Genomic DNA, 12,442 nt, shown 5'->3' on the forward strand with positions numbered 1-12,442 from the left:
CTTCCATAGGAAAATGGATTTTCCTTTATCCTGAGTACAGTTTGACTCTTGAGTGTTTTCCATATAGAATGGTGGCACCATTTCCAACTCTCTGTATACTTGTTGAGCTTCTCCAGAGACAGGGAAAACCACAAAGGCTGACTTTGGGGCACATCTCTGCTCTGAAGAGAAGCAGGATTAAAATGGGAAGTTCCAAAAGAACTGGAATTTGGACCATGGAGTGTTTATGAAATGAATGGTGAAACAAGATGCTTCTTCTTAGAATTGGGTGTTTATGGACATTTATTTTGATGCCTGGTCCCTTCAGAAATAGCTTGTAACACATATTTCTGAAACATTTTTCTATCAGGTGGTTCTCTGTAAATGACCTAGTTTGTTTTTTGAATCAGTTTATTAGGCAACTGATTTTTTTTAAAACAATCAAAAAGATTGTTTTTAAAAATCTAGCAGTGAAATTTCCACAAGGAATAATGAGTTTGGCCTTGAATGCACATTAATTTGTATCAGAATTAACTTCTAAGTCTGTTGGCTAAATAATATGCAGATCATTGGGAGGCAGCGAGGGCAGAGGGCAGCATAGTCATGTCATACTTCATAGTTAGGAGTTCCATCTTGAGGATAAGTGTGCCTCCGTGAAATACATTCCTCTTTTCACCCCAAGTGTTCTTGAAACTTGTAAGTTCTGGTAACATAGCCAGATTTGGAATTTCTAGGAGTTGCTAAGGTTGTTTATTTTCTTCCATTTTTCATAGTTAATGTTGATTTTTGGACTAGACTAGTAAGTGAAATAAATTGATGTCCTACTACATTTGGATTAGTTGTCTTTATAAATTAGAAATGGTATAATAGAGTAACAGCCTTTATGAATTAGAAAACTAGATCTGCATATATTACATTTTAATTCCTGATTTTGTTTCTGCCTGATTTTGATTTTTAGAACTACTTTAGGAGTTCCCTTGTAGCTAAACAGGTTAAGGGTCCAGCATGGTCACTGCAGTGGCTCTGATGACTGCAGTGGCATGGGTTTGATCCCTGGCCTAACCCCAACTTCTGGATGCCGCAGGTTCAACCAAAAAAAAAAAAAAACTACTTTGTATCCTGCAAAATTTATTTGGATTATTAAGTTGATAAGTTCTTATCCTGTTTTATAGCAAAGATTTATGGTCACATTGGAAGCCATACAAATTCTCAGCTGCCCAAGTTCTACTAATTTTATTTTCTTAAACTTTGTTTTTAAATTTTTCACTTCACACACGCGCGCACACACACACACACACACACACACACACACACAGGCTTTTTCATTTTTCAAAAGGATCCTCTAAAGGCTGTTAGTAATTTTTTGCTCTGATGCCGAGTGCCCAAGTTTCCCCATCTCAGCATTCATTCCATGGCCATAAGTGAGTGCCTTTGTCCAGGTATGGGGCAGGCTGGGGGGCAAGCTATACAACCATTTGTGTCTTTAGTTTGGGTGTTATACAGAAGCTTTTAAAGATGCCAAAGCAACATGCAGGATAGTTCCCAGGCAAACAAAAACTTCTTTTCCCTAGCACTCAAAATTACATGGTAATGATGCTGAAATGGTGAACTTTTTTCTGTTTTCAGAGGTTCAACATCACAAGGAGAAAAGCACTCACACTTGATTTTAGAGTAATCGGTTGGTATTATTAACCCAATTCTCAATTTAAAAGTTCCTTACCAAACTAGTTTTTTAAAAGTCTAGTCAGAGTTGTGCCACATTAAATTCATGTTAACTGTAACATAAAATGTCCTGTTAAACACAGAACAGATCAGAGAGCACTTATTTTGCCTACCTGCTTTAATTACTCAGACCGTACTAGATAAAGATATCTACTCACTGTTTTTGTCAGAGTGGGCCAGGGTTTGTGATCCTACCATCAGTGGAATTAGTGAATATTACAAGTTGTACATGTTTTGACTTGACTTAAATTTTTTTTTCCAATAGAAACTATGTTCCAACTTCCTGTCAACAATCTTGGCAGTTTAAGAAAAGCCCGGAAAACTGTGAAAAAAATACTTAGTGACATTGGGTTGGAATACTGTAAAGAACACATAGAAGTAAGTAGCATGTCATTTTTTAATTTTAACATGACTCAGCTTCTGATCCATTACTTTGTGTCAGTGGCCAGAATCGTTAATTCTTAGATGTGATTCTGAATTTTAACTGCAGCGTTAGTTTTGCCAGAGCTTCCTCAATTAGCCTAACTTGTTCCCTTCTCCCTAAAATGGGCTTGTTCATCTGTGCATCCTGAAGCAAAGGCAGTCACACCATTGAAGACGTACCATGTCACAGTTTTTACTAGGTGCTTTAAAATGGTCTCTAAATTCAAATACTTAAAACAACCCCCGGGGGAGGTAGAAGTTCTTATTATCTCCAGTTTACAGATGATGAACATCAGTAAAGAAATAGGTCCACCCTGAGCTGAGCATGTGGCAGGGTCTGTCTGGGACTCCAGAGCCTTTTTTCTCATTCTGATATGCCTGAATGTTCGGGTTGACCTTCTGATGGTTGAGGCGTGGTGGCTTGGGTGCTTGTTGTCTCTTTCCTAGGGATTGAAGCATTTGCTGGCCCTTTGACCCATCCATAGACTATTATCTTCCCCTAGGTAACAGTTTGGACTTTACAGACTATTTTTCTAACCTTTTTATTCTGTGAGCTTTGTAACAACCCTGAGGGATAGCCAGTGAGGTGGCTTCTCCTTTTCTAGTTCTCATTACTCCAGGTCTTGTGGTTAGTTGTTCAAAAACCTCTGACTGAAGAGAAATATTTGAAGCTGTTTTCCCCACTAGGCTTTTAAGTTCCAGCTGGCCAGGGACTGTAACTACCTTGTCCATCTGTGTGTCCTCAGCACCTAGCACAGTGCTGAGTACATAGCAGGCACTCAGTAAATGTCTGGATGGAATTGAAAGTAAAAAGGCAGTTTCCTTCATGCAACAGGTTTTCTTTTCCTGGTTCCTGCTAATCCTACTCTAGGGGTACATCCTGCAGACTGAAGCTTCTCATAACTGGGTTTCTCTAGCTATGTTGTCCCAGCGTGGGAGTTCTCTCCACGCCCTCTCCAGTCTCCTCAAGTCAAGGTAGATCTGCCTGAGGACATGGTCCGTTTATTTCCCATGCAGGGGGTGATCTTCACAAGAACAAATAATGCATGTGTTAAAGGTACCTTTACTATCCTGCAGTGGATTTGCTCCTTCCATTATTACAGCCATTACTTACTCGAGAAAGATGTCTGTTTGATTTTCCACACTGAACCATGAACCTTTTGGGAACAAGAGGAATTTTACCATAAAACTTAATGTTCCTATCTCAGGGTGGGGGAGATCAAATTTTTACACAAGAGTATAAATTTACCATAAAACTTGATTTCTTGAATAGCGTTCCTCCTCTTTGAGTTTGGAAATCCTGAGTTTTCTTCCCAGTCCAATCCCATCCCCCAAAAAAGTTTTTTTGCACCGAATAAAAATATCACATCTTAGTACCAAACGTGAACACTGCTGTCTTGCGCTCCATTCCTAAACTACAACTGATGAGTTACAGTGCTCTTACGAAGGGTGCTTTGGTATGACTATGTGGCTGGATTTTTTTTACTTAAAACTTTCAGCAGTTTCTTTGGAAACCTAGCTGACCGTTAGGGGAATGTTTAGTTGATAGGAAATGTTCAGTGTAACATCCACATGCCTTTCTGTATTTCTTAAAGGCCTCGTTGCTCCTAGTTTAGTTCCTCGTGGGGGTGATTTTCAAGTTGGGCTAGAGTTGATACCATGTTTTTGAAACTTCTTTCACTGTTTTCTAGGACTTTAAACAGTTCGAACCTAATGACTTTTATTTGAAAAACACTACATGGGAGGATGTAGGACTGTGGGACCCTTCACTCACGAAAAACCAGGTAAGTGGCATGGGAGACTTCCAAGAAGCAGCGTCCATGGTACACTTCCTTCTCAGCTCTAGGTTTTAGTAGTGATGGATTGTTTGTGTACAGCAGCCTCAGTGGGAAGTGTCAAAATTGATGATTCCAAGTTTTCCTAAGAGTTAGGGAAAACTAGAACTTTTAGTCTTTTATAATTGTACTGAAACTTCACGTGTAAGAAGAATAGAAAGTTTGTTATTTGGAGTTCCCATCGTGGCACAGCAGAAACAAATCCGATTAGGAACCATGAGGTTGCAGGTTTGATCCCTGGCCTTGCTCATTGGGTTAAAGATCTGGCGTTGCCATGAGCTCAGGTGTAGGTCGCACACGCAGGTCGGATCTGGTGTTGCTGTGGCTGTGGTGTAGGCTGGCAGCTACGGCTCCAATTAGACCCCTAGCCTAAGAATCTCCATATGCTGGGGGGGTGGCCCTAAAAAGCAAAAAAAAAAAAAAAAAAGTTCGTTACTAAAAAGTTGTGAAGCTTTGTACCAGCATTCCCCTTCTCTCCTAACCCCTGCCAAACGTATTTTGGTTCTTCTAATTCTAAAATGTTTCTTCTAGCATTCAGCTTATTTAGGGTATCCATCATTTTCTGTGTTCCAGTTGTTTTTTCTAAAGAGGGGAAGACAAGACTCTTCCTTCCATTTAACTTTTCTTTCTTTTTTTTTTTTTTTGTCTTTTTGCTATTTCTTGGGCCGCTCCCGCGGCATATGGAGGTTCCCAGGCTAGGGGTTGAATCGGAGCTGTAGCCACCGGCCTACGCCACAGCCACAGCAACGCAGGATCCGAGCCGCGTCCACAACCTATACCACAGCTCACGGCAATGCCGGATCCTTAACCCACTGAGCAAGGGCAGGGACCGAACCCGCAACCTCATGGTTCCTAGTCGGATTCGTTAACCACTGCGCCACGACGGGAACTCCCTTTTTTTTGTTTGTTTGTTTGGTTTTTTGGTTTTTTTTTTTTTTGCATTTAACTTTTCTTATTGATCTATGCTGTCACCCAGCCTCTACAGAGTGACCTGAACCAGCAAGTGAAGGATGGGATAGGTGGCTCTGTAGGATGGCAGAGTGGAATTAAAAACAATAGTAGATAATCCAAGGCACAGTATGCCAACAAACATCAGAAAGTGCTGATACAACAAAAATAAGTGATGTGTCTTTTTCCACAAAGAGTGATTTTCAGTTCAAACTGTACCATTATCTATTTCAGTAGTGATTGTCATTCTAGATTAAACTACACCGCAGAAATTTGATTATGTGGTCATCTGGTTCTTTCTTATCAATACCCCAGGGAAGGGTATTAACCAGCAGTCTTAAAATACGGAAAGCTTTCCAGTGGGACACATCATTTAGTTAATTGTTTTATAAATACTAAAGAAGGGTCGTGCTTTAAGGAAAAGCGGAGTGTTTCAACTCAGTATCTGAAACAAAGTAGGTTTCTAGGGGAAAAATGATAACCTTTTACCAAACTTGTGCTTCAGAGGACCAAGTGCGCAAATGTTAATGAGCGTAGTTGTGTAAGTTGCTCTTTGATGCCTCGCTAGTTTTTTTGTTTGTTTGTTTGTTTTGTCTTTTTGCTATTTCTTGGGCCCCTCCCGTGGCATATGAAGGTTCCCAGGTTAGGGGTCTAATCGGAGCCGTAGCCACCGGCCTACGCCAGAGCCACAGCAACGCGGGATCCGAGCCGCGTCTGCAACCTACACCACAGCTCACGGCAAAGCTGGATCGTCAACCCACTGAGCAAGGGCAGGGACCGAACCTGCAACCTCATGGTTCCTAGTCAGATTTGTTAACCACTGCGCCACAACAGGAACTTCCCTCACTAGTTTTTTAACACCTTGCACTCCTCACAGTCTGTAGGAAATTTGTATTTAACTTATTAATTTGAATCAAAGCAGCTATCACTTCATTACTTCTTTTGAAGCTGCTGTTGAAAAGAAGGAAGAGCTTATTAGCTCATAGAAGAAAGCTGACTTCTCAAATCAGTGTTTTGATCTACAGTGAAATCTGACTACAATCTACTTCGATCAGAGGGGAAAAAAGTTTTGAGATTTTCGAAGAAGTGCCTTTTTTTCTATGGAAATTTTTCCATAATGGGGAGGATCAAAGGTGTGTATCCTATTGCCTAATTGCACTCCAACACTCTGGGCCTTAAATTTTACTATACAGTAAATCTGAAGCCTTTAGCAGCTTAACGATTTGCAGAGTGAAAGTGATTGCACCTAGCTTATTCTTGTCCTTCCTAACTATGAATTGTCCATCTTGAAGCCCTGGGTGTTGAGTTTGTCTAAAACCAAAAAACAAATGTGACTCTGGTCTTTTCTTAAAACATTGAGGAAGAACTTAGAATGGAGTTTCTATTTCTACAATGGGGATGCCAAAGCAAGTGTTTAGTTTAAAACAGCTTCCTCTTTTGAGTTTATATTCCATAAATTCATTTTGCATTTTGCAAAAGGAAAAAAAAAACTATATTCTAATCTGTGCATTACAGAGTTTCAGTTCTAAAACCAGCGTGGTATCTCTTAAAAAGAAAAGATTCTTCTGGGGGGGGGAGCCTAGAACCTGTTATTACCTATCTGAAGTAACATTCTCCTTCTACTTTTTCTCTTTTCTTTAGGACTATCGGACAAAACCTTTTTGCTGCAGCGCTTGCCCATTTTCTTCAAAATTTTTCTCTGCCTACAAAAGTCATTTCCGGAATGTCCATAGTGAAGACTTTGAAAATAGGATTCTCCTTAATTGCCCCTACTGTACCTTCAATGCAGACAAAAAGACTTTGGAAACACACATTAAAATATTTCATGCTCCAAACGCCAGCGCACCAAGTAGCAGCCTCAGCACTTTCAAAGATAAAAGCAAAAACGATGGCCTTAAACCTAAGCAGGCTGACAGTGTAGAGCAAGCTGTTTATTACTGTAAGAAGTGCACTTACCGAGATCCTCTTTATGAAATAGTTAGGAAGCACATTTACAGGGAACATTTTCAGCATGTGGCAGCACCTTACATAGCAAAGGCAGGTGAAAAATCACTCAATGGTGCAGTCCCCTTAGGCTCAAACGCCCGGGAAGAAAGTAGTATTCACTGCAAGCGATGCCTTTTCATGCCAAAGTCCTACGAAGCTTTGGTACAGCATGTCATTGAAGACCATGAACGCATAGGCTATCAGGTCACTGCCATGATTGGGCACACAAATGTGGTGGTCCCCCGATCCAAACCTTTGATGCTGATTGCTCCCAAACCTCAAGAGAAGAAGGGCCTGGGACTCCAATCAAGAATTGGTTCCCTCGCTTCTGGAAACGTCCGATCTTTGCCATCCCAGCAGATGGTGAATAGACTCTCAATACCAAAGCCTAACCTAAATTCCACAGGAGTCAACATGATGTCCAATGTTCATCTCCAGCAGAACAACTATGGAGTCAAATCAGTGGGCCAGGGCTATGGCGTTGGTCAGTCAATGAGACTGGGTCTGGGTGGCAATGCACCCGTTTCCATCCCTCAGCAATCTCAGTCAGTGAAGCAGTTACTTCCAAGTGGAAATGGAAGATCTTATGGGCTTGGGTCAGAGCAGAGGACCCAGGCACCAGCAAGATACTCACTGCAGTCTGCAAACGCCTCTTCTCTCTCATCAGGCCCGTTAAAGGCTCCTGCCCTCGCCCAGTCACAGGCATCCAGAGTATTAGGTCAGTCCAGTTCCAAACCTACCGCAGCTGCCACTGGCCCTCCCCCGCCCAATACGTCCTCAACTCAGAAGTGGAAGATATGTACAATCTGCAATGAGCTTTTTCCTGAGAATGTCTATAGTGTGCACTTCGAGAAAGAACATAAAGCTGAGAAAGTCCCGGCAGTAGCCAACTACATTATGAAAATACACAATTTCACTAGCAAATGCCTCTATTGCAATCGCTATTTGCCCACAGATACTCTGCTCAACCATATGTTAATTCATGGTCTGTCTTGTCCATATTGCCGTTCAACTTTCAATGACGTGGAAAAGATGGCGGCACACATGCGGATGGTTCACATTGACGAAGAGATGGGACCTAAAACAGATTCCACGCTGAGTTTTGATTTGACATTGCAGCAGGGTAGTCACACTAACATCCATCTCCTGGTAACCACATACAACCTGAGAGATGCCCCCGCTGAGTCTGTTGCTTACCATGCCCAAAACAACCCTCCAGTCCCTCCAAAGCCACAGCCAAAAGTTCAGGAAAAGGCAGATATCCCTGTTAAAAGTTCACCTCAAGCTGCAGTGCCCTATAAAAAAGATGTCGGGAAAACCCTTTGCCCTCTTTGCTTTTCAATCCTCAAAGGACCCATATCCGATGCACTTGCACATCACTTACGAGAAAGACACCAAGTGATTCAGACCGTTCACCCGGTGGAGAAGAAGCTCACCTACAAATGCATCCACTGCCTTGGTGTGTATACCAGCAACATGACCGCCTCGACTATCACTCTGCATCTAGTCCACTGCAGGGGTGTTGGAAAGACCCAGAATGGCCAAGACAAGACAAATGCACCCTCTCGGCTCAACCAGTCACCAGGCCTGGCACCTGTGAAGCGCACTTACGAGCAGATGGAATTTCCCTTGGTAAAAAAGCGAAAATTAGATGATGATAGCGATTCACCCAGCTTCTTTGAGGAGAAGCCTGAGGAACCTGTTGTTTTAGCTTTAGACCCCAAGGGTCATGAAGATGATTCCTATGAAGCCAGGAAAAGCTTCCTAACAAAATATTTCAACAAACAGCCCTATCCCACCAGGAGAGAAATTGAGAAGCTGGCAGCCAGTTTGTGGTTGTGGAAGAGTGACATTGCTTCCCATTTTAGTAACAAGAGAAAGAAGTGTGTCCGAGACTGTGAGAAGTATAAGCCTGGTGTGCTGCTGGGCTTCAACATGAAAGAATTAAACAAAGTTAAGCATGAGATGGATTTTGATGCTGAGTGGCTATTTGAAAATCATGATGAAAAGGATTCCAGAGTCAATGCTAGTAAAACTGCTGACAAAAAACTCAACCTTGGGAAGGAAGATGACAGTTCCTCAGACAGTTTTGAAAATTTAGAAGAAGAATCCAATGAAAGTGACAGTCCTTTTGACCCTGTTTTTGAAGTTGAGCCTAAAATTCCCAATGATAACCCAGAGGAACATATACCGAAGGTAATTTCCGAGGATGCTTTAGAATCTGAGGAAAAGCTAGACCAAAAAGAGGAGGATGGTTCAAAGTATGAAACTATTCATTTGACTGAGGAACCAACCAAACTGATGCATGATGCCTCTGACAGTGAGGTTGACCAAGACGATGTTGTTGAGTGGAAAGACGGTGCTTCTCCATCTGAGAGCGGCCCTGGTTCCCAGCAGGTGTCGGACTTTGAGGACAACACATGTGAGATGAAAACAGGAACCTGGTCTGATGAGTCTTCCCAGAGTGAAGATGCAAGGAGCAGTAAGCCAGCTGCCAAAAAAAAGGCTACCATGCAAGGTGACAGAGAGCAGTTGAAATGGAAGAATAGTTCCTATGGAAAAGTAGAAGGATTTTGGTCCAAGGACCAGTCACAGTGGAAGAATGCAACTGAAAATGATGAGCGCTTATCCAACCCACAGATTGAGTGGCAGAATAGCACAATTGACAGTGAGGATGGGGAGCAGTTTGACAACATGACTGATGGAGTAGCTGAGCCGATGCATGGGAGCTTAACCGGGGTTAAACTGAGCAGCCAACAGGCCTGAGTGCCAGGTTCTCTGGCATTGGTGACAGATGCTGCAGCCTGGAACTCCCTTCTCCTTTGAGTATGACTGCAAAGCTATGTTCTAACTGGTACTGCCTTTTGAGGGCTGGGTCATCAGGCCGTGGGGACATGTGGCCACTGCAGTCCCAATGGTTATTTCTGAGTCTCTGACACATGATTGGCTGATCTTGCTTTAGAACGTCCTGTGACAGACACAGTAACTAAATGTGAAAAACCAATAAGCTGGTGGCTCACGAACGCACACGAGGAAAAGCAGAGGTTTATTTTATCTGCCTTCTCAACGTTTCTTTCCCTCTGTAAAGTGTTTGATTGGATGTCCTTAAGACGCGTTCTCCTGATTCACATGGTAGTGTAGGGCCAGCATACAAGCTACCAGTCCCATGTGTATAGTAGACTTTGGGGAAGTCGATTTTTTTTCCATGTATTCATTCTGAATAGTTGAAATGTATATTTGTACAGTCTTTTAGCCCTATTCAAGTGATGCTTATGATACTGTTACTGTGTACCCATCATAGGTTTCTTTTTTAGTGTTACCCTTGCTGTGTAATAAGCGCTGTATCTAGTTGACCTAGCAAAAGCCTGAAACTACGCTAGTGTGGACTTCGGGACAGACCTTAGTTTTTGCACATAACCTTGTACAATCTCGCCACAGAGGCCAGCCACATAAGATATATATCTGGACTCTCTTGTATTATAGAATTTTTCTTGTTTCTGAATATCCTTGACATTACAGCTGACAAAAACAAAAACTGGTATTTCAGAGGTTTTCTGAAATCTTTTAAGCTAAAATCACATGCAAGAATTGACTTTGCAGCTACTAATTTTGACACCTTTTAGATCTGTATGAAAGTGTGTTGTGTTGAAGCAGCCAACCAATGAGGGCTGCCTTTTGGATATTTAGTTTTATCTTTAGTTAAACACCACCCTGGTGTATTCATTTATACCATCTAATATATGACACACTGTTGTAGTATGTATAATTTTGTGATCTTTATTTCCCTTTGTATTCATTTTAAGCATCTAAATAAATTGCTGTATTGTGCTTAATGTAAATATTTGCTTTATTACACATTACAATCCTGTGTGTCCATTATGTCTTGTGCCAGCATGGAGATGGACGCCACAGCCACTGAGGAAACATGTGGAAGACCAAGATCTGCCCCTGGCAGAAAGAATGCTTTCTCTCAAGGCACCTGTTACAAGTTCTTTGGTTTGGTTTTGTCTTTTTCCTTTTTAACTGCTAAAATAAACATCCTTGAGTGTTTTCAGTTCCCCTTTGTTAAAGAGCAGAGCCTGCTTATCTGTGTAAATGTCTCTGATAAAAGGATGTAAGCGTAAATTAGCATTAACTTGCAAGCAGAACCTTCATGCCCTGGTGTTCGTTCTTCTAAATGAAGTGAATGTTAGTTTCCACCTTATAATGGGAACAATTGTACTCAACAGGCAACCATTCTGCTTTTGTTATAACTTTGGACCATCTTGCTACTGAGGAAAAGGCTTTGGAGATCACACACTCTGGAGGGCTGTCAAGGTGCAGGGAGCTGGTGTGGTGTGTGTGCTCTTCATAGAGTCTCAAAAGCAACCCATACTAAGGAACAAATTTGTAAGGCAACATGAGGCCAACATTATTTGGCAATTATAACAATCCATGCAGAGGCTGGTCAGTCACCCTGTAGGGGCGTTGGCCTACAGAGTTATGAAGTGGCTAGTGTCCATAACTTCTGCGACTTTCCAGAAGATTGAAGATCTTGTTAATGCTTTTGTTACCTGAGATTAGACACCACCCCAGCAAATGTTAAGTCTCACCTTGCAAAGCGAATACAGGAGAAAGCACAGTAATGATAGGGTGTTTGGGGCTGGCATGGAGCTATTTTAAATCCATTGTACATGTAGGTTATAAATTCTTTGGACACCAAGCTAACATTTGGGACAGTATGTCCCAAATTAAGCTACAGATGACCAAATCAAAAAACTGGCTTTGAGAAACTCCGTTTCTCTTACATGAGGATAGTAATACCAGCTGAATTGAAGCTGTCTCACATTTGTTTTGAAATTACTCTTCCTAATTAACAACAGGTGAGAAGAATTTGGCCTGGGTGGAGAAGTTAGTCCCTCATGGAGTACTAAAGAGACGTGTGCAAAATGGGGGGTGGGGAAAGGTATTCCGGATTGGATAGTTGAGCGAAGAGAGTCTATGTCCCTTGCTAAGGTGGTGGGAGTGGGCCCTGTTGGCATGCAGAAGAGTTTAGCCACCTAGGAATTGGGAATGAAGATTTCCAACTAGAAATGTTGAAGCCCTGAAAGTGTCTCAATAAAAGCCATTTTAAAAGAATGTCGTTGCTACTGTTTGCTTTCAGAATAATCTGGAAATAAAAGCTGGCAGTATACTTACTACCTTCTAATTCACGAAGGACTGTAACTTAGACTGAATAATTCTGTACATTTTCTATTTAATAAGGAGAAACCAAATTCCAGAGAACTTTTCCCCTTCAAATTTCCCTGTAGCCATGTGTTCGTTCCAGAGCCAGACTGAGTAGCACAATAGTGTCTCCCTTTTCAGCATATTGAAGCATTTTCTTGTCCCATCATTGGTTCCTTGGTATTGGGTAGTACAGGGTCTCCACTGAACAGCTCTTTGATCCCTGTTAAGATCTAAGCTGAGAAGGATCTGCTCCTTTTTCCTCTCTGTGGTTGTGTGTCTGGTCCAAATGCCTACCCACTTTATAAAAAGATGCACACTACTGCAGAAGAGAACAAAAGAAA

The 12,442-nt window shown here is 41.8% G+C and overlaps 1 protein-coding gene across 6 annotated transcripts in view; it reads left to right on the forward strand.

The window, feature by feature from the left end:
* ADNP (activity dependent neuroprotector homeobox) overlaps window positions 1-12,011 on the forward strand; it is a 33,494-nt gene extending 21,483 nt beyond the window's left edge. For 5 of the 6 annotated variants that reach the window (XM_047770862.1, XM_047770866.1, XM_047770863.1 and 2 more), the window contains 3 exons: window positions 1,967-2,079; window positions 3,816-3,908; window positions 6,549-12,011. In XM_047770862.1, coding sequence (XP_047626818.1) covers window positions 1,972-2,079; window positions 3,816-3,908; window positions 6,549-9,659 — 3,312 coding nt within the window. In that variant the 5' untranslated portion in view covers window positions 1,967-1,971 and the 3' untranslated portion in view covers window positions 9,660-12,011. Of the gene's footprint in view, window positions 1-1,283; window positions 1,658-1,966; window positions 2,080-3,815; window positions 3,909-6,548 lie in introns of those variants that run through there. The other variant, XM_047770867.1, reaches the window with a different exon arrangement.
* The last annotated feature ends 431 nt before the right edge of the window (window positions 12,012-12,442 follow it).

This window comes from Phacochoerus africanus, chromosome 3 (assembly GCF_016906955.1).
Source record: "Phacochoerus africanus isolate WHEZ1 chromosome 3, ROS_Pafr_v1, whole genome shotgun sequence".
Lineage (NCBI taxonomy): Eukaryota > Metazoa > Chordata > Mammalia > Artiodactyla > Suidae > Phacochoerus > Phacochoerus africanus.